Source organism: Hippocampus guttulatus, chromosome 13 (assembly GCF_054856545.1).
Source record: "Hippocampus guttulatus isolate MCC_2025c chromosome 13, RoL_Hgut_1.0, whole genome shotgun sequence".
Lineage (NCBI taxonomy): Eukaryota > Metazoa > Chordata > Actinopteri > Syngnathiformes > Syngnathidae > Hippocampus > Hippocampus guttulatus.
This window is the reverse complement of record NC_141273.1, coordinates 6,630,607-6,653,236: the sequence shown is the minus strand read 5'-3', so window position 1 is coordinate 6,653,236 and position 22,630 is coordinate 6,630,607. Positions and strand designations below refer to the sequence as shown.

Sequence of the window (22,630 nt, the reverse complement as noted above, 5' to 3'; positions counted from 1 at the left end):
TGCACTTTTTGTCTCCACCTGTTCTCGTCATCCGGGTCCCTCGTGTCAACCAATCAGCTCCCTCAACCCTTTGTGTCTTGTCCAGGTGTATCTCGTTGTCTCATCACTTTGCTTGTATTTAGTTCCCTGACTTCTGTCAGTCTTCGTTGGGTCATTGTGTGTGCGATATGTGAGTACCCGTGTGCCCCGCTCCCATCACGTTTTGTTTTCGGTCACAGGTTTCTTTTGTTACTTTGGCTTCCTTGTGATTTCCAGGAATTTGTTTGAGTACTTCGAGTTTGCGTTTTTCAAGTGTACTCCTGTTTGCATTTTTGTTAAATACATCTTGGTCACTCCACCCTGCCCCTCCCTGCTTTTTGGGGTCCTACAACTACCACCATGCAAATGGTGACATTACTACTTGTATGCACGGCATCTGGTGTGCAACCTAACGGAAATGCAAAAGTAGAGATACACAAATAGAAATTCAGGTATAGCAGAGAATCATACTTTTGGAGCGGGGAGGTATGGAAGAAACCGGGTCATCCCGAATGTTTCAGAAGACAGAATTTTGACCTTAAATCGAATATTGACGACATGTACACGTAATTAAAGATGGTTATATATGAGCAGCTGCTTGTTGATGTGCTATGCCGTCATTTACATGATGCGATTAGTCGACTAATCACGACTATTATCAGCGACTAGTCACCTAGCAAAAGCCCAAGCTACCAAACTCGGCACAGTTGAGGAATAAACTGCTACAATTTATTTTTGAGAAACACTTGAGCCACAACTGTACTGCGTTTGGACGCATTTCATGGAAGATTGCTTCATCGGCATGATCTTTGACACATGCTACAAATATATATAAAATAAAAAAATCTCAGTACAACAGAGAACAAGCTGTAGACCATGGCTTCACACTGGCCGGTCTATCTCAGAGTTCTTACTGGGAAGCCACGAGGTCGCCTGGCGTCACCATGGAAGAACAAAAACCAAAAACGACCGGGCCAGGGACTGTGCCCACATATCAGCAGCCGTCAGTCAGAGGAATGCTCTTTTCCATATCAAATTAAGAAGAATGATGAACCATCTAAAACCTTCGAGGAGCTCTGCAAGCATCTACTCCTCTTTCTTCTCACACCTGACACTAATCCTGATGCAAAGCACCCCAGCCACCTTTCATCAAAGCAGAGGCGATCTTTGTGATAATTTAATGCCGTGGCAGCATCCGTAAGTGATCCAGCTGACATTTGAAGGGAACAGACGCTCCGATGTACGTGCACCCCAATGCCTTGCCAGACACTGTAAAAAGAAAGCAGTGTCTTCAATAACAACACCATTTTTCAAGATTTTTCTCTTCACAGCAGAAAAAAAACATCTTGAAACTTTATGTTAACAAATAGAAATAGAGTGTACTCCTGCTAGCTGAAGACAAGCATATACTTAAGGGAATATTTAAAGGAGAGTTGGCAGTTTAAAAAAAACAAGAAAACACTTTCGTATCATATATGCTAAAGCTCTTTGACTTGACAATATTATTAAAATGATCCTCTAAAATCAAAAAACATCCTTCTAGGGCCCCCTCTTGTATCTCAAATCATGATTATTTCAAAATGCCACATGTCTTGACAACAATAGCCTATCAAAGACTGTACAGAGAAAAGGTGTGACGGAGGGGTGCTGTCAGTCATTTGCCATGCACATGTGGGCACACAGAACCATTTTTTCCTAAATTTCTCAGATTATTATTATTATTTTTTTGGTTTTTGTGTGGATTATGAACCTACCATTGTTTTTTTTCTTAAAATACCGGTAAGTTAAAAAGAAGGAATTGGACAGCTCTCTGGACAAAACAAGAATAGGAAACAACATTGGTCGATTGGCAGAAGCAAATTATTGTGTTTAGGCTTTCATTAGCCACATGTGTATAAATAGCGAGTGTGTGTGTGTGTGTGTGTGTGTGTGTGTGTGTTGGTAAAGTCTAACTGGGGCTAATTTGTGAAATGACCACAGACAGAGAGTGATAGCAAACGTCTGGTCTGATTCTGCAACATTTGTCATTTCAGGAAAAAGATCAGCGACTACGAATCTATCATTGTCCGACCCAATGCCCATTTAATCAATCTATCAGACAAACCCTCTTGCACACAAAGCACCTGATCCATTCTCACAAAAGTCATCTCTATAGTACGGTTAGAACGACTGCAAAGTTTTTATTATTTCCTCTGACATCAAGGAAGGACGTAAACAAGGTGACTAGAATATCATTGAGTGATGAATAGTGCACCCCCCACACGGACACTTTTTTGCCCCAGTGATGTAAAGTTGCGGCTGATTTCAATTCGGTGACTGCAGTAAAAATAAAATCTCAACGTGATCCAATGTTGTTACATTAGAGGCCACACAAAAAACTGTTTAAATCGACAGTATGAAAAAAAGGCCCCAAATTTCACATGTATGATTTCCTAAAGGTTGCCCTGTTGCTGTTCTGATATATACAAAAATAAATTACAGCATGCATTCGACAGGCTGCCAATGCGTTTTTAAGTGGACAAATGCCATGCGAGCTCCCATTGAGGTTAGATTAAGAATTTTTTTTTTCAAAACAATTTTTGCATAACAAAGAGAGAGCATCATCCTTCCAAGCACTGAAAAGGAACTCCAAGTCTCTTTAAGAGGCTCACATATTTTACGTGATTGCATCTTCAACCTGCCCTCCTCCTCTTCCATACATCTTCGGGAACACATTGATTTTCCCGCGAGGGGGAAGACGTGTCACACCGCATGGATTGGATTGATAACGCGGGGCTAAATATAACCCTGCGGCAGGAAGCTGGAGAAGAAGCTATTTTTAGAGATGTTTACGGTGCTACAAGTCAAACACGACCTTAAAATGAGTGGACAAATAAGGGGACGGGGTAAGATTCACTGCAGACAACTGCACTCGACTTGATGGAAATCCTGTCTGCCGATATCCAAAATAGTCCTCCAAACGTTTTATGTTGATACAAGCTTCAAGTGAGTGTTGTTTTGGCTCCACTGGCCAATTCGAGAGATGTATTGGCTTTCTGCTTACAATACTCTCAAATCCATTCAATATGTCTCTCCCAATATGCCGACATACTCATTTTATTTGGGCTGCAGGCGGAATGTACATGAAGCGATCAGATGTCATATTGCTGTAAATTAAACTGCATTAATCTGATATTGATTATTCTAAAACAGACATTTACAGGGGTGTATGCCTCTAAAAGTTATGAACAACAGACACAGAACACAAAAAAGGATACTCAGGAACAGGATAATATAACTCGCCTGTTGCATTAAGATTTTTACAATCAAGAGGAAATTATGCCACTTGTCACGCACTCACGTATTCACTTTTTCTGTGGGACCCATTGAGCAGTTTTTGCACTTGTGTATACTTAAACGTACGAGCTTGTGATTGTTTAACCCTTTCAGGGATGGCGGTTACTACAGTGGACAGCTTATCATGTTATTAGGTTACAGGGTGCATGAAAAAGGTTAACTTCCAACATTTTGAAGAGCCAAACACAACACGCTGGCCTTTTGGTGATTCTGAGAGCCAAAAATAAGTCGCAGGTTTGAGCGAATTCTCCATTCGTACTCCAACACACTGGAATGTCCTCCCTGCAGAAATTAGAGCTTCTACCTCAGTAGAAATGTTTAAATGTAATCTTGAGATTTATTTTTACATTCTTGCATTGAGTTAAACCACATGTAGGCCTGTTTTACTGCTGCTTCTCCTTTCTCTTGCCCCCTCCTCCCTGCTTGGAGAGAGGGTTAATTGACGATGACTGAATTGAAGTTGTTTCTGTATGGATTATACACAGACCAACTGGGACAAGATCTGAGGAGGAACAACTTCCCCGAAGGCATCTTCAAGCGGCGATTCATCGTATCAAATGGATTCTCACCTTGTCCTAATTAACATTGTATAGGACCACATCATGTGTTAAATGTTGCCCACTCTGCATCAACTGGTAATCCTAGGAGGGAGATTACCCCATCAGTGGTCCTTTCCAAAGATTTCTTCTTTTTTCCCCAAATAGGGTTTTGAGCTTTTCCTTGCTCGGTTGAGGGGGTTTAGATCAAGGGAAGTGTCAGGTGTCATGTGCGATAGAAGAGTTTCAGCTAAGATGAAAGGAAAGGTGTACAAAACTGTGGTGAGACCAGTCATGTGGTTTGGACTAGAGACGGTGCCATTGAGGAAAAGACAGGAGGCAGAGCTGGAGGTAGCAGAGACGAAGATGTTGAGGTTCTCCTTGGGAGTGACCAAGTTGGAGAGGATCAGGAATGAGGGACAACTCATGTCAGAAGTTTTGGAGAGAAAGTCAGAGAGGCAAGACTAAGATGGTTTGGACATGTCCAGAGGAGGGAGAGTGAATATATTGGGAGAAGGGTGTTGAACTGCCAGGCAGGAGGCCAAGAGGAAGACCAAAGAGGAGGTTTATGGCTGTAGTGAAAGAGGACATGAAGGTAGCTAGTGTGAGAGAAGAGGACGCACAAAACGGGTTTAGACGGAGGCAACTGATTCACTGTGGCGACCCCGAAAGGAAAAGAAGATTATGTCAAAAACAAAATACTGAGACCAACTTTGCTGTGTGATAGACAACCGGTAGAACTTGTGTCAACTTGGATTGGCTCCAACTCACCCACGACCTTCATGAGGACATGCGGGGATATAAAAATGGATGCACGGATGGTCAAGACTGACTTTCTCCCTGAAGCTAAGCAGAGAAACGTTTGCAGGCAAATGGGAGCCATTCAGTCAATAACATTGAGTAAATAATCCAGGCAAATTTCTCTGAAAATAATTGGTCAACCCATCCGCAATGTCTTGTGGCTCAAGCGTTTGATTATGGATATTCAGATCATTGAAACTCACCTGAAGATAGTGACATGGCCTGAGGTTGGACTTGAGGTCTGTTGGCGTCATGGGCTTCTCCAGATTAAGCGAAGACTTCCTGTAGGCCTCCTTGGCCTGGCTGACTGTTAACGTAGACCAGGAGCTCCTCTTCATGAACTTGCCTTCCGGTGCCATGCCGATGCTCTCACATGCTGAGCACTTGACATCATTGTTACTTTTGGAAGTCTTTAGCGATAAGTCTCCCGCTAAGTGGCTGTGCACTGAATCTGGGTAGCAGTGACTCATTTGGTCCACGGGGTGTCGTGACATGACACTCGGCGGTCGGTATGTGCTGTCGCTGTCCAAATTGTCGTCCGAACTCCACCAACCTCCTGAACGCTGCCTCCCGCTGCCGTCACCTTTGCGATCTTTGCTCTTGCTGCGCTTGTTGTGTTTATTATGATGGCCTTGGTGGTGGTGATGATGGTGCGAGCCGTCCCGATGCGAATCGCTTTTGGTACCGTTCATCTTGGAGGAACCTTCCAGAGAGTGTGACTTTGTGAATAGCTTTTGCACCGAGTGAACTAAGTGACGGATCCTCCCGGGGCTTTCATTACGCTGCTCTGTCGTTGTTGTTGTGGTGGACGTGCGTTGGTACTGCAATGTGTGGAAGCCGTCTCGGTGAAGTGGCATCTGCTTCTCAAATTGGTCAAGTAGATTTGCTGGGATTCGGTTCATTTTGCCGCTGCCGCCATGCGAGGAAGAGCAACTGTCATCCCTGCCGCCGGAGGGGTTGCCCCCGTTGTCCCGGGAAGCGCCTCCGTAATGCATGCGTGGAAAAGTGCTACATGAGACGGAGTGGTCCGTAGGCGCCATGGACACTGGCATTACCGTGCACTCCGAGTGGATGGAACTCCTCGGGGAGAAGCGATGGCGACCTTCAAGTGGACAGCTCTCGGTGGGGCTCAGGAGGTAGTGCGGGGGCCGTGAATCTCCGTGGTGAAGATGATGCTCGAGGGGATGGTCAACATCTCCATAGCCACACGTGTGGGCGTAGGTGGGAGAGGTGAGCTGGAGGTGGGCGGGACGGCCACCGGATAGACCCTTCATGTTTTTGCGTGGAGGGGAGTAGCTTTCCTCATCGAAGTACGGCGAGAGTGACCATGAATACTGATGGTCTGAAAATGAGTGGCAGAGAAAGAATATTAGAAGATCTCAGAACTCAAACTGTGCATTAAAGTTTTTGAAAAACTAAAATGTGTGGTTGTATGTAATCTTTGTAATCATGCGCCAGCAATTGTGTATTCGGTGTATTTTTTATTTAGTGACAGGCTATTAAAAGATAATGGGAAAATATGCATGTGATTTGAAGGCAAACGTTTTGGGGGATTATTTTATGAATCCATTCATCCATTTTCAATCCTCACAAGCGTCGCGGGGGGTGCTGGAGCCCAGCTGTCTTCGGGCAGTAGGCGGGGAACACCCTGAACTGGTTGCTAGCCAATCACACGGCATACATTGACGAACAACCATCTGTACTCACAATCACACCTAGGGCAAATTTAGAGTATCCCATTAACCTGCCATGCATGATTCTGGAATGTGGGAGGAAACCGAAGTACCCAGAGAAAACCCACAAAGGCACGGGGAGAACGTGCAAACTCCACACGGGAAGTTCCGGAGCCTGCACCACTGCACTGTGAGGCGGACGTGCTAACCAGTCGACCACCATGCCGCCTTTGATGATTTCATTTTGGGGGGGAAATTTGAAAACGGTTTTATCTCCCAAATTATATACCGTAATACCGGTTTTCATACTTTCATAGACATGCATGTGCAAACTTCTCTATTTACAGATGACTGAGAACAAGTTAACAGGATCCTTTAGAATTGTTTCTTTTGTTTTTTGCCACGCTGTCATATCCAGCAATGAATGAAACTTCCAACTTCAAATTTTATTATGGTATGAATGATTTTAGGATTACCTCTATACAGGATGTTCTGAATGAGTCGTTAAAAAAAAAAAGTCTATGATAACATCAGACTGAATTCGACTTTTAAGAGACATTTAAATCACATTGAATTGAGAAGGGGCAAAAAAAATAAAAATAAAAACAATGGCCACATCAACCACACACATTTTCAAGTGACTTGACACACAAACAGCTTAGTCCCCAGCACTCGTTCTTACTGAAGTTCCACAAAAACATTTCCCACAACATCATTAGACGTTTGCCCTGCTTAGATGCGTCAAGGCATACTGCTCAAAAGACAAAGGATGAAAAAGACAAGTAAAAATAAAAAAGAGCAGTGATGCGACAGGTTGGATGGCTCTTGCGTTGTCATTTATCCAATTCACAGGGAAATAATAGCCCATCAGCGTATGGGTCAGCTGTGATCCATCAAAGCCCAGAGGAGAGTGTGAGCGTTGGAGAGACATCCTTGGCCCTGCTACTTTTGCGTCCGTTGGCTATGTAGCCTTGAAGGGGACATATGATGGAAAATTGACTTTTTAATTGCTTGCACACAAATAATTCGGACTCTAGAGGACTACCCACCCATGGAGTGTGAAATTAAACAAGCGAGTACCGGTAATTGTTTTGTTAGCTGCTTGATTCCAAAAATACTGTATGTATGTGCGTGAGCTAGATTGAGCGTTTGCTTCAAACTGATTCAAATTTTACTCTCAAACGTGTCTGACAGCTGATGGTCAAAGTGTTTTTGATGAATCTGCCTGTAATACATAACTTTTCTCAAGTCTAAAGATTTTTTTTCAACTATTACTGAATAATTAATGGATTTTTCTGTACACTTCAGGAAGAGTCTACAAACTTCCTGTATAATGAAGGCCATGGAAATGAAAGCCTAAAAATAAAATTCTATATTCAACATTGTCCTCACCGTTTTTTGACTAAGGGTGGATGTTCTCTTTTTACTCTTTTGATCTTTTAAAGTGGATCAAATTTACTCCTCTCCAACTGACTTTAATGAGAGCTAAGATCTCAACCCCTGAGATGTAACCGTGCTCCCCCGTTGCTGTCGTTCTCCATCTGTTGAGATGAAAACAAATTCTCGTTGTTTACCAGGCTTACACGAGGAAATCCATTTGATAGTCTGATGTAAAATTAATCTGGGCTACTCTAAGCATGCATGTAGGAAGGGGGGGGGGCATGGCAGATAAGACATTTTCCCTCAGGAGAAGCTGATTTTGTTCAGGAGGCATGAAAATGTTTATCAGAGAACTTCTACAGCGGCTGGGCTACATCAGGTCAACCTGCTAAACTCGAGTTTACTTGCTAGTTTTTGTGGCAGAAGGATGAGGGTGGATGATCGATGGAGACAATCTTTTGCAACTTCCGTCACTGTCGTACTTCCTTTGACTTGGACTCTTCCAGGTACTTTCGGGTTGAGTGAACGCTGGCGCGTTTTGGCTGCCGCTGCTCAACCCGTATTGTTTTGTGTTTTTTGTTATTGTAAAGTGTCCTTGGGTGTCTTGAAAGGCGCTTATAAATAAAATCTATTATTATTATTATTATTATTATTACACCAGAGAGCTGCGCTGAATATATTATCTCCAGGCCAGAGTTTTGGCATTTCCGAGGATTATACCACAGATGACAGGACTAATCTGTCCTTCCGCTCTCTTTCTTCATTACCCCGTAGCCTCTGCAGAATTTATAAGGTGAACGTTTGACTAAAGGAAGGAAATAAGAGCGGATGCATTATTCAAAAAAATCGTGTAAAACATTTTGAAACGACTGTAACTCGGTGGCGGCCCGGTAGTCCAGTGGTTAGCACGTCGGCTTCACAGTGCAGAGGTACCGGGTTCGATTCCAGCTCCGGCCTCCCTGTGTGGAGTTTGCATGTTCTTCCCGGGCCTGCGTGGGTTTTCCCCGGGTGCTCCGGTTTCCTCCCCCATTTCCAAAAAAAACATGCGTGGCAGGCTGTTTGAACACTCTAAATTGTCCCTAGGTGTGAGTGTGAGCGCGGATGGTTGTTCGTCTCTGTGTGCCCTGCGATTGGCTGGCAACCGATTCAGGGTGTCCCCCGCCTACTGCCCGGAGACAGCTGGGATAGGCTCCAGCACCCCCCGCGACCCTCGTGAGGATCAAGCGGTACGGAAGATGAATGAATGAATGAATGAATGTAAGTCGGTGAGAGGAGAAGCTGTTCTCTCTGTGACAATGGCTTTGCAAACCCCAAGTATGTGACATCTGCGGGCAAGTAGGGGGCCTGTCGATTCTACAGGGTTATCGTCACCCCCTACAAACATTGGCTTCTCTTGCATCCAGTGACTGCATGGATGGAATCAAACCGTGCATCTCTGCACTGTAAGGCCCACGCGCTAACCAGTCGACCGCCGAGCTGCCTATTCATTTTTACCAGTATGGTGTTCATCATTGAAATGACATGAAATTCATTCCCTGGCCCGTGCACCACACCAACTCAATGTTTCAAGGAACAAGGTCAATAAGTATGCGACTTTTCCAACAAAACCAATGGTGATGGTCATGAACCTGTCACATTCATTTCAACAAGAAAATATGATTTTGATTGTTGGCAGTAACATCGTCAAAGCAGTCTTGATTTGAAAGTGAAGGATGGGGCTGATTTGTGAAGTTTTTGTTTGACATTGCTGCACAGCCCACAAATACAGAACAAACACATTAGCATTTAAATAGCATTATATCTGAACGGAGTGCCAATAACAGATCCCACTCCTCTGCCACCCCAAACTCTATCTGGAGTTAAGGACAGATGTTAAAGACAATAAAGTAGACGAGTGAGAAATTAAACACATGCAGACTTGTCAGAGGTTAGCTTCTATTCTAGTGTCAACTTTTTCATAGGCCAATGGGATGAGAGCCCTTAGGAGGAAAAAAAAAATCCTCGAGGCACTGAGGAATCATGTTTTACATTGGATAGAGTTTTTCATTTCTTTTCACGTCAGGTTGTTTTCAATATTTATGACAAACACCCTGACAGAGGTAGAAAAAGAGCACTATCTGAAAACAGTTTATATCAGGGCATACTGTCTACAGCACAGGTGTCAAAGTCCGGTCCTCAGGGCCGGTGTCCTGCATGTTGTCCATCCCTCCCTGCTGCAACACACCTGATCCAAATGATCAGCTCATCAGCAAGCTCTATCGGAGCCTGATAGTGATCCTGATCATTTGAATCAGGTGTGTTGCAGCAGGGAGTGACGGAAAACATGCAGGAAACCGGCCCTCGAGGACCGGACTTAAACACCTGTGGTCTATAGTATGTAGAAAGCATGCTCACATCCATACATATGAAATACTGTACAAGGTCGTGTAGGAGGTTTAAAAAAAAAGACTCAATTTTTTTTCCTGTTGTCGTTTTCTAATAAAATTGCTGCTCTGACATTTTTTTCTTTGCACTGCAAGAAACGATTATTGCAATAATTGATCAATCAATGAATGAGGAAGAAATGCTTCAATTTCCACTCCTTTGTTCAAAAACAAACACTCCCGACCATACCTGTGGACAATTTAGAGTCTTTAAATAATCCAACAAGTGTTTTAGGCCTGGTACTAGGGCTGAGTGATTAATTGCATTTGCAATATAATCGCAGTTTGATAAAACTTTTCTTAATGGCAAAGGCTGTGATTTGACTGATGATTGAGACGCAGAGAGCAGGCATATACCGCAACACTGTAATTAACCCTTTCAGGGACAGCAGTTTACGACGGTGGAGAGTTTATCATGGTGTGCACGGCGGAATCAAGGTGTGCATAGTTTTGGGTGAGGTTTGGCTCTCACGAGACCTTGAGGCATGGATCTAACATGTTTGATCTTTGCCTCGCGAGGTTTAAAAAACAAAACAAAACAAAAGGCTTGCCATGTGTTTTGTGTATTTTGTGTTGTTCCGGCCGCCATCATATGTAAGAGCACGTTGCAGTGCTCGTGGCCTGTCATGTGAGCCACCCTGGCTGTCTGATGTGTACGGGCCATAAAATCAATTTACGTGTGTCAGATGTTTGAGCACACTGAGACAGCATCAATGTGTGCACTGTTTGACCAGTCAAAACGCATCCATCAGTCAAATGTTTCGAAAATGGCAGCATTGTGTCGTCACATTTCAGGAATGAAACCGAAGAGAGGCGAAATAATTTGCTTATCTGTTTTTGCATGTTGTGATCTGCAATTACAGTATAGCAAATGTTCACGTGACATTTGTGTGGTAGAATTATGTTGTCATGGTGAACGCTTAAAAGCCCGCTCGACAAAGTACCGTATTTTCCGCACTATAAGGCGCTTTGGATTATAAGGCGCACCTTCAATGAATGGCCTACTTCAGAACTTTTTTCATACATAAGGCGCACCGCGTTATAAGGTGCATAGAATAGAAGCTACAATAGTGGCTGAGGATGCGTTCTGCATCCACTAGCGAGAGCTAGTCTAAAGGGAATACAATACAATTCAATACAGATTTATTTATATAGCACTTTCACAACCGTTGCAGCTGTAACAAAGTGCGCTTTACAGAACATTTAAAATACGACGTTCAAGAAACCAGAATGTTGATCCATTTATAAGGTGCATCAGATTATAAGGCACACTGTCATCGTTTGAGAAAATTTAATGCTTTTAGGTGCACCTTATAGTGCGGAAAACACGGTATTCAGTAAGTTTACACCTGGAATTGCAGTAGAAATAAAATAAACACTAAAATGAGATTCTAATGGCACAAATCCTATGCAGCAACTGTTCCATTTGTAGATGTAGATGGAGAGTCCAAAAATCCAAAATTGGAAATCAGAATTGGGCACTGACCTCAAATGCACCTTTACTCTCAATTTAAAGATTGGATTGATAAGATTATATACACAAATGAGTTCTTTCCTGGTCAAGAATGTAGTACTGTATATATTGTTTCGAAGTTGAACATCTCGACAGGCCCTTAGGGTTAAACAAATCAATCCCAACTGAAATGTGCCTTCGTCATCTGCCCTATGCCAAGTCATTCTGGCAGAATCTCTTCCGGATGCCTGTGGTCAATTCAGACTTGTATTTTCTGAGCAAAGCAAATCAATAGAGAGGCTTTCTTATCAATTTCCTCAAAGGTTAAATGTTCTCTCCCCAGAATCTTGGCCTTTCTCTAGGAAACCGTAGGAAGGAGAATTGTGTCTTCAACCCTCAGGGCAAATCAGCAATGGCCAGAGTCATTAGGTTTGAAAGGAAGCCAAGGGAAAAAGTGTCAAAGTTGCAATCTGTCAGGCCGACAAGCCTTGTAATGGTCACCATAGCGCTTTTGATCAAAATAAGGCAGCGGCTTATGGCTTTGGCACATATCCTGCTCACTTGTCCATCGAAGTGACAGCACAGCATGATTCATGCATACATTTTAACTGTGCTAAAAATGAAGCCGCGGCAACTGCAGCTGGAACTGCAACTGCTCCGTTCGGAACAATAACTGAGAGCAAGTCACTGATGTGTGCCTTCATAGAAACCCTGTCTCTGAGAAAAGATAAAAATGAAACAAATGTTTTATTACTGAGTGCTGACTCAGCACACTTTAAACTACCATAACCCTTTCATGCACCATGTGACCTGATAACATGGTAAACTGTCGACTGTAGTAACCGCTGTCCCTGAAAGGGTTAATAATCCCAAAACAATTATATGAGCCATCCCGTATAATACGGTTGTGTGGGTCATGTAGTCGGTAATGTGTTCTTATTCTTTCAAGGCCACTCAGTGAGGTATTTTCCCCAATCATCTGATTAAATTCAAATACAACAATCTAATCATCAGCCCGGTAGTCAAGTGGTTAGCACGTCGACTTCACAGTGCAGAGGTACCGGGTTCAATTCCAGCTCCGGCCCTCCTGTGTGGAATTTGCATGTCCCATTTGCATGGGTTTTCTCCGGGTCCTCCGGTTTCCTCCCGCATTCCAAAAACATGCATGGCAGGCTGGTTGAACACTCCAAATTGTCGCTAGGTGTGAGTGTGAGCGCGGATGGTTGTTCGTCTATGAGTGCCCTGCGATTGGCTGGCAACCGGTTCAGGGTGTCCCCCCGCCTACTGCCCGAAGACAGCTTGCACAGGCTCCAGCACCCCCCGCGACCCTAATGAGGATAAAGCGCTTCAGAGAATGAATGAATGAATAATCTAATCATTGCCCTGTGACTGACTGGCGACCAGTTCAGGGCCTTTTATGTCGAAAGCTGCGATAGGTTCCAGCACCGGTGTTGAAAATGAATGAATGGCTGGATAATCAAATCATTACAATTGATGGTTGTTAAGATTTATTTTTATCAACCAATTTCAATTATCTTTATTTCTTTCTGACGATTGGCATTCTGGGAAATTTTACGGACCAGAGACAGACATGAAGGGGCTCGGCGTGAGCCCATACACATGAACATGGAAATCTGAGTTTAATGATTGGATGTGAGGTGTTGACAAATGGTTTTCATGCCCAGCTGATGCAAAGTTTTTAACTATGCACAAGACGCAGTGAGACATACCCGCAATGAATTACTTCATGTTTTTACAAATATAAATGTATTTTATTTTAATGTCATGCAGACAAGGGTCGGGGAGGGAGGAGGAGGAGGGGGGTTATGGTTTCCCCCAAAATATGACTCCAAACACATTCTCATGACTATGCAACAATAACATCAGCGTTAGGCGATTTTCAATGTGGTGTTTTCACAGAAATAAGCCTTCATATTTCCTTATAAATAAGGAACAGTGACGTCAAATATTTCCATGAAAAAAAAAAGCATCATTCATTATTCACTTTGTTGACAAATGTGCATCCTCTGCACGTTCCAGAGCCCCTCGGGCGATACCTAATGGATTTAGCATGCTGCATGCGGTGGTGCTCATGCACCTGGGAGTGCTGTATGGATGCCAGACGTGGAGGAGGACACACCACTCCCACCTTAACACGGACTATCTGGCTCCCAGCTGCACACCGTTGTGCATGCAAAAACAATGGATTAAAGCACAGAGAAGCCACCAGAAGTGAGGGTCCATTTTGTCCGAGGAGTTTGCGAACAAGTGACACGTGTCTTACCGAGTGACACCTGCATGGAAATTCCCCATGGAGGATATTGGATGACACTAATCAAATGGTAGAGCAAACTTGAATGTGCCATCCAAAGAACCTGTCAACAGTATTCTATCAGCACCAGCACTGCGATGGAGCTATTAGTAGACTCTCTTCAAAAACATCAATGGTAATTTTACTTAACTCAAACACCGTTTTTTACCGACAGGGTTGTGAGCCACAGCATTAAGCTGCAGAGAGATGATAGTGACCTGATAAGCGGAAGCTGCTGAATGCTTGAATACTTATCACGAGCCCGTTAATGATGAAGCGTGTTATCTGTGTTGTGCTCAGCACTCTTCATAATTTGCAGTCTCTGTTGCCAATCAAAAGGGGCACAAAGCAGGAGATGTCAGTCAGGAATTTTAATTCGTCAGGGTCGGTGTTCTTTTGTTCCTCCAGGAAAGACAATACTTGAGGATTTTATGCTGTTCAACGTTTTGGTTGCTCTTTTATGTCATACTGTGCATATCATTAAAAAAAATAGCTCATCATCTCCTATTTCATTTCATGACTGTACATTCTCAATGTTATGGAGACGTGGTAAAGTGCAGAGCAACAATAAAAATAAAAGAAAGATGCAAACGACCATCACCATTTCTGACTCCCATCACTTTATTTTCTTACAATTTTACTTGCATCAATGACCATCCACGAACTTGGGAGTACTAATCATATGATGTTTAAAGACTTCAGTTAAACCATGCAACTACAAGTTTATGTGAGATATTTTTGTTGATTTATATATATATATTTTTTTTTGCACCACACATGGTCAGCATACACACTGACGTCTGTGTTAACCATAGCAACCACTGCCCCCCACCCAAAAAGTACATACAGAGCGCGAAGGTGATGTAAATTGAATGAGTGCAGACATTGGTGCTTCAGGTTCTGATTTGAGTACTAGCCATGTGGGGTATATTGTCCCTCTCACACAAAGGCTGCATGTTTACATGCCTAATTCCAATTTAGAATCGACAGTATATTCGTCTATTTACATGCATATTCAAATATCACTGGAGACCTGAATCAACCTGCATGCTTATATATGCAAATTGCATGTAAAAATTACTCCACAAGCGTTTTTACACCGGATACTCTTTCTGACATATTTTCAATCTGGATTTGGGACTGGCAGTGGCTGTGTATTAGGGTACTGGCCGGGAATCAAACCTGTACAGACCGTGCCCAAGATAGCAGCATGTACCACGACTTTGCCAGTGGAAGTCAACAATAACATATAAATAATACAAATATTCAAAATGACATTCCACTGATTGAGAGATTCATTCTCTTTCTGAAGTCGTGAAGCATATCCTTCGAGCCTGCATCAGCTGGGAAAGACTTCAGCCGCTGCCATGACCTTGAACAGGATAATTGGTATGCAAACTTATGATCACATAGAAACAATGTTGTAAAACTGTCTTAAGCACACCGCAATCTCCAGTCGAATCTCCTCAAAGCATAAAAATTGAAAAATTATATTTGCGACAGCCGTACAAATGTTCAACGAGGAACTTTCACATCTCTCATGCTTAGTGACGTACTATATTGCACATGGCCGCATGTGCCTGCTGGAATCATAAATCATAAATGTGCAGCTGCAGCCTAGTCACAAATTGTGCCGATTGTGAAACGCAGGAAAACCCTGCGTGAGTGTGAGAGAAGAGTAAATCACCTCGCATGAAACAATCGTTTGTAGCCTCGGAACTATTTCTTGTTACCGTAGCAACACACCATGAAGTTTCATATGCACGCACTCATTCAGCAGGGATTAAATAAAAAGTTAATGAAATCAATATCAAACCAGCACATGCCCACTGCAGTCGATTGATCACATTGACAAAATCATTAAAGGTCTTCAAACACTGTTTGAATTCACGCTGTTTGTCCAGAGGAGAAAAACATGAGGTATTTGCCTTCTAATGCGTATTTTTCTTGGGCGACATTTTTTTTCCAGACTACGGCTGCTCAGATGGGGGTGGGGGGGGGGGGGGGTGTAACCATAATGACTTCAGTTTTCATGTCTCATATACTAAATTTCTCCATAATTAACCACACTGTTACAAGTCAATCAGTGCATTAACCCCATAACCTTGATAATACGGTAAACCGTAAACTGTAGTGACCGCTGTCCCTGAAAGAGTTAAAGCATCTGCAGTAAAGTAATTCAGCAAATAATCAGATGGCCAGCGTGCAATGGACATCAGAGGCTGGAAATTCGGAACGCTAATTCCCTTGCCGTACAAAGCCTGTTATGACATCGGTGATCACATCTATAACATTAACGACGACTATTATCATTATTCAGAAAATACTCATTTGTGTGCAGGGAGATTGGAGTGAGGAAGGCTGGCCGATGTTGCTCCAGGTAGTGGAGGTGAAGCTGGACGTGTCTGACGGTAAAATGCAATTAGTTTAAGTGCCTGTCCCAGTGTTTTACTGGCCTGATTTCACAGCAGGGAAATGAATGAAGCACTATTGACAATGCCCTGGGTGCGCTCTAAACACAGCATACAATAAATATTTAGCAGCCAGTGGCAAGCAGTGCATATGCCCACTCAAGTGCTTTCAGCTGCAAATATTGTAATACGAGTCCAATCAATCGGTGTCAACTTTATTTATGCAGTGCAATATCAGGACATCAGTTACCTCGGGAAACTTTTCATATAGCGCAAGACACACACACACACACACACACACACACACACACACACACACTCGGACTACCTTATGAAATGCTTTGCAAGATAACTAAACTTTCAAGCATACTTGCCAAGCTAGTCTATTGAAGAGGCGCAGCAAATCTTGGTACATTCCCTGCAGGACTTGGTGTTAGAAAACTGGACAATTTACTTCTTGAAAGTTACACAAAAGTCTGATAGAAATAGAAAAGCATTGTTGTGACCTTTCTTCCTAATCTGTTATGTTGAACTGCAGTTGAATACAGAGCCACGGTTGAATAATACCAAACACGTCCCACTGACAAGCATTCCAAGACTGTTTTCTCCAGTCCCGCAGGAGAACCCTCACTTGGCCCCTACTGCAAGTGAACTGAAACAGCAAAACTTCTTTTTGAAGAGCTTTTGAAAAATGCAACTCATAAAAGGGTGACGTGTATAATTACGTACCAAAGCCTCCGCAAGATACTATTCAAAAATGAAAAGTGTTTTGCACTGATTAATAAGCTCTCAACGTTTGAAACGTTTTAAAATGGTGGCCAGAAAAATGGAACAAGTACCGTATTTTCACGACTATAAGGCGCCATTAAAAGTCTAAAATTTTCTCCAAAATGGACAGGACGCCTTATGAGGCAGAGCGTCTTGTCTATGCGCTGAGTTCCAAAACCTGACTGAAAACCGACACGCTGTTTATATAGAGAAAAGGCGGAAGTGACTGTGGACAGGCATGCGGCAAAGAAGTCGGCCAATCAGTGAAGGGTGGGCGTGTATATATACATATATGGAGAGAAAGAGAGAGAAAAGGCAGACGTGAGTGACAGGCATGCGCGGAAGCAGGCCGCCAATGAGTGAAGGGTGGGCGTGTAAGTGGACGCTAAAGCGACGCTACAAGCAGGTACCAACACCTGTATAGAGTGTGGCTATGAGCATTGTTGCAAAACAACTTCGGTTTTGGTTTCTAAGAACCCCCGAAAATAAATTCTACAAAGAGACACGCCTACAAAGCTCAGTTCAAACTTCAAGCCATCGGTTATGCTTTTGGCATGCGTGCCCATCTCACAGCAGCGGTGAAAAACCAAGTCAAGCAAATGAACTCTGAGCTTGCCGTTATTCCCGCAGGCTTGACTAAATAACTCCAACCGCTGGACATCGGCATCAACCGGGCGTTCAAAGTAAAGTTGCGACCGGCATGGGAACAATGAATGATCGATGGCAAACACAACTTTACAAAGAGTGAGAGGCAGCGCCGGGCGAGTTACGCCACAATTTGCGAATGGATTGTGGCTGCTTGGACGAACGTGTCTGCTTGCACTGTTGTTCGAGTTTTTGGCAAAGGCGGCATCATTTCTGTGGAGCCACATGGCAATGAGAGTGACTGACAACGAGAGGGAACACGGCGTTTTTGATGGACTACCGGTACTTGCACGATTGTTCAATTCTGATACAGAGGATGAGGACTTTGATGGATTTCTGGGTGATGATTGATCGAAAAACGTGAGTACATTGTACGATGGCTAAATAAAATACAACGGAACTCAGTTTCCGTTGCCTTTTTAAAAACGTGTTTTTAGCTTGTATCTGTATGTCTTGGCATGCTACCGTATGCTACAAGCTAACGTGTTTTTAGCGTGCGCGCATGCATGCCGTATGTTTAAGCTGGCGTATGTTTTACCACTTTAAAATCGCGCCCAATAATACAGTGCGTTTTGTCTATGTGTAAAATACAGAAATAGCACCCATTAATGAGACTGCGCCCAACCATACGGTGCGTCGAATGGTCGTGAAAATACGGTAGTAATAAAGTCCTTCACCCACCACTAATTAAGCAATTTTTACAGTGGGTAATAAATAAGTTCAGAAATAATAAATGAGTACTTCCTGAGGCTACTGAGGAAGCATGGCCTGCTACAGGAGGTGCTAAGACAGTTCCACACGGCAGTCATCGAATCAATCGTGTGTTCTTCCATCACGGTTTGGTTTGGGGCTGCCACAAAAAAGGACAAAATCCGACAGCAACGGACAGTCAGGACGGCGGAAAAAATCATTGGCACCGCCCAACCCACTCTTGAGGACTTGCACACCGCAAGAACCAAGACAAGGGCACGAAAACCCTACTGGACCCCCCGCACCCTGCCCACCACCTTTTCCAGCTACTCCCCTCAGGCAGGCACTACCGATCAATGCGCACCAAATCCAGCAGACACTTAAACAGCTTCTTCCCTCTCGCCATTAACTCCCTAAATAGTAATCCAAATCTATCTGTATAGTGGCTCTTTGCAATTTTGCACAACCCTGTGGAACAGCATTACTGTTATAATCATTGTAGCTCCAGCTCTGTACTCAATTGAATCCACAGCACCACACACTTTAAAGCGCTCAAGGACATCTGCATAATTGCACACATGTTGTATTACAAATACTGCTACTGGTCACTTTAAAATGGTTCAATGATTTTCTGCACCAACTGTACAACTGTTAGAGTATTGTATTCTACCACTGATCACTTTAGCACTGTTTGATACTTTGCCGCAAGTCTCACAGTTGTCATTGGGTGGTACCACCGCACAATGGTACGCTGACATTACGGAATGTCCTTCCTTACTGATTTGTCATGTCCTTGTTTATGATGATACTAGTGCAGCGTGTTCTACCGGGGACAAATTCCTCGTGTGTTCTACATACTTGGCCAATAAAGATGATTCTGATTCTGATGAGATATTCGTTGTACCCCTTAGACGCATACCAAAGACTGCAACAAATGTGAACACGTTCACAAATTATCTTCAATGATTAGCCTGTTAATAACGATCATCCTACCCTGATCTGCTCGGAAACAATCAGGGCAGAGGATCATATAAATGTTTTTCATGCTCAATACAACCACAGCTCCATACAGTATCGGTGTTTGGTCAACACAGAAGAGCATACCCGATTCTTTGATTGTCATGTGACAATCCGTAGCTAATTAGAAAGTGACCTGTTTGTTACATCCTTCAGTGGTCACCAGCGTACCACAGGCTGGTGTGCAAAGTTATTTGCCACAATAAAAACAATGACAAGAGGAAGCATTTACAACTACAATGTAGTTACCGGATAAGCTAGCAATTAGCCTCACATCATCCAGTTCTTCTTCTACTACTTATTTTCTTTGTATTTTGCGGCAGACTGGATTGCCTGTGACATTTTGCTACGTCCAACAGATTCGTCTTGATTCAAAGACGGACATCTTCATGTCTTCAACTTCAGCGAAGACCTTTGTCAATGGCACATATTGTTATGTTTGTGGAATGTTGGTTATCTCGAGTACGCTGAAAAAAAATGGTGTTTTGAATTTACTCCATTTTATGTTGTCGAATGGTTGCACGAAATCGAATCATCTGGATCCTGATACATTTTTGAAGTAAACTATGCATCTAGTTACAAAACATTATCTGGATGGTTTTATTTTGTGCAACCAGATGAAATTTAATTCAACAATTTTTTTTTTTCAGTGTACACCCCACACAAGAGGAGCAGTAAACAAACACTGGCCATTTTTTCCCGTGTCCTGGGTGGGGTCTCTCACATTAAAAAAAAAAAAAAAAAAGGCGAAGATATTACAAAGCAGTATGTCCGTACGCTTATCAAGGTGACTACTAAGGGAAATGTAGATAATCATGTTGATGCTGACTTGACAGTCGACATCTGTACCAAAGCACCCTTCTGGGAGCCGGCACACTTTCATGTGCTTCCCCAGGCAGTTACTAAAAGCACATGATTCCAGTAGTAATTCAATGGAGGGAGCAGGCTGATTTAGTTTCCCTCTCAGATCCACAACACAAGCAGCTGTAATGGGATTGCCGTGAAATGTGAAAAGCACGGATGCCAGATTTTTCAAATCACTGGATTGGATTTTAGCAGCTGTCAAAAGAGAACAGAAGGAAGAGGAAATAAATATTTATTGACGGCAACAGTTCAGCATATGATTGGAAACAGATCAAACTCTTGCGTCTCTCTTGGTAACAATGGAGAGTGGTTAAGTGCAGTCCATTGATTTCTGTAACACTGCTGACACATTCCTCATGAGCAAAACGGCTCCAGCTGTCTCAGGTCTGAAGGCCGCCTTCTCCAGACTGCGTATCGTAGCAAAGGGGTACCAAATAAACAAACCTTCGTCAGGTGTCACATTTGTTACAGTGTTCATCGGGCTGATTTGACTTGCCAAAAAAAACATAATTTTATCTCACCATCCTCTTCTCGCAGAAGCTTTGTGGCGTGTCAATATGCATGGAAACAAATTTAATTCTGATCGGTTCCAAATGATTTGGGAAGCTGTGTGCTGTCAGTTGGAAGCATAGTGGAGAGAGAGTGTGGGTGAAGCAGAGGTCACCAAGACAGTGGATACATTTTGAGGTGCTACACGACAGATGGAAATTGTGTCAGACTCATTCCATATGGAGCCGATCTTGATTGCTCAAAAGTTAGAATTTAATCTTTGGTTGCTGTCTGATGGCAGCACAGTGAAATATCGGTTAACATGTCTGCCAAACAGTTCTGAGGTTCAGGCTTCACATTTCAGCTCTGGCCTTTGTGTGTCGAGCCTGCGTGTCCTTCATGTGATTGCGTGGGTTCTCAGTGCCTTGAGATTGACTAGCAACCAGTACAGGGTGCTCCCTGTATTTTTCACTCACAATCAGTCAGGAAAGCCTCATGCTCATCCGGGACCCCAATGAAGACAATGAATTGATATTTTAAATTTTGTTTTCAAATTTTGGAGACCAACTACGACGAAGGGTACTAAGCGAAGAATGTGGGCAGAAAAGACAAACATATACCTACCGGAGGTAATGTGAAGTAAGCACATTCGCATTCACGTCAGTAACCACTGAGCATTTTATCTGTAAATGAATCATGAGACCGATGCTATAATAGATTCTATCAGCAAGAGGAAGTGCTCATTAATACACTATGATTGGCTGCTAAATACCTTTAATGGATCCAATTGGATTTCCCTCTTGAATGTTAATGACAGCTTTTCTCCTGTGAATCAAATATGTCCTGATTCTGTTTTTGTTTAGATTAAATTTGATTTTGTTTCCTCATGTGCTTTTTTTTTTTTTTTGTCTTCCTCATTAGGTTTTGTTTCCACCATTTCTCGTCATCCGGGTCCCTTGTGTTAACAAATCAGCTCCCGCAACCCTTTGTGTCTTGTCCAGGTGCTCCTTGTTGTCTCGTCACTTTGCTTGTATTAAGTTTTCTGTCAGTCTTTGTTCGGATCGTTATGTTTCTGTCATGGGTTTTTATTTTTTTGTCACTTTGGTTTATTACCATTTTCAGGACTTTGTTTGTGTTTTGGATTTAGGTTTTCCGCTGTAAAACTGCAAGTGCTATTTTGTCCATACATTTTGTTCAGTACTCCCTGGTCCGCTACCATCACGCTCACATGACACAAATGTACCCTTTACACACGATCCATCCATCCATTTTCCGATCCGCTTTATCCTCACAAGGGTCGGGGGGGGCGGGGGGCTGCTGGAGCCTATCCCAGCCGTCTTCGTGCAGGAGGCGGGGGACACCCAGGACCGGTTGCCAGCCAATCGCAGGTCACACAAAGACGAACAACCAACCGTGCGCACACTCATACTGAAGTACAATTTAGTCTGATCAATTAAGATTCCATGCATGTTTTTGGAATTTGGGAGGAAACCGGAGTACCCGGAGAAAACCCACGCAGAGAACAGGCAAATTCCACACAGGGAGGCCGCAGCCGGAATCAAACCCGCGCCTCTGCACTATGAGGTCGATGCGTTAACCACTAGACACCGGGCCGCCCTCCTTTACACACTATTTAGATCTAATATGTTGAAAAACAGAACACGCCATACATGTACCTGTATGGGATTCTAAAGACAAAGTGTTGCAGTCTTTGGGATGCCTTCATAGTTTGGAAATTGAACAACCTTTATTTAATCTTAATATCTGTCACAAATTCTTTTGAATTTGAATTTTCTATACTCTGTGAAGCGTTTT

The 22,630-nt window shown here is 43.1% G+C and overlaps 1 protein-coding gene across 3 annotated transcripts in view; it reads right to left on the bottom strand.

The window, feature by feature from the left end:
- Positions 1–22,630, bottom strand: part of dlgap2a (discs, large (Drosophila) homolog-associated protein 2a) — a 143,484-nt gene that overhangs the window by 33,955 nt on the left and 86,899 nt on the right. For 2 of the 3 annotated variants that reach the window (XM_086128065.1, XM_086128064.1), the window contains exon 1: positions 4,895–5,965. In XM_086128065.1, coding sequence (XP_085984191.1) covers positions 4,895–5,965 — 1,071 coding nt within the window. Of the gene's footprint in view, positions 1–4,894; positions 6,034–22,630 lie in introns of those variants that run through there. The other variant, XM_086128063.1, reaches the window with a different exon arrangement.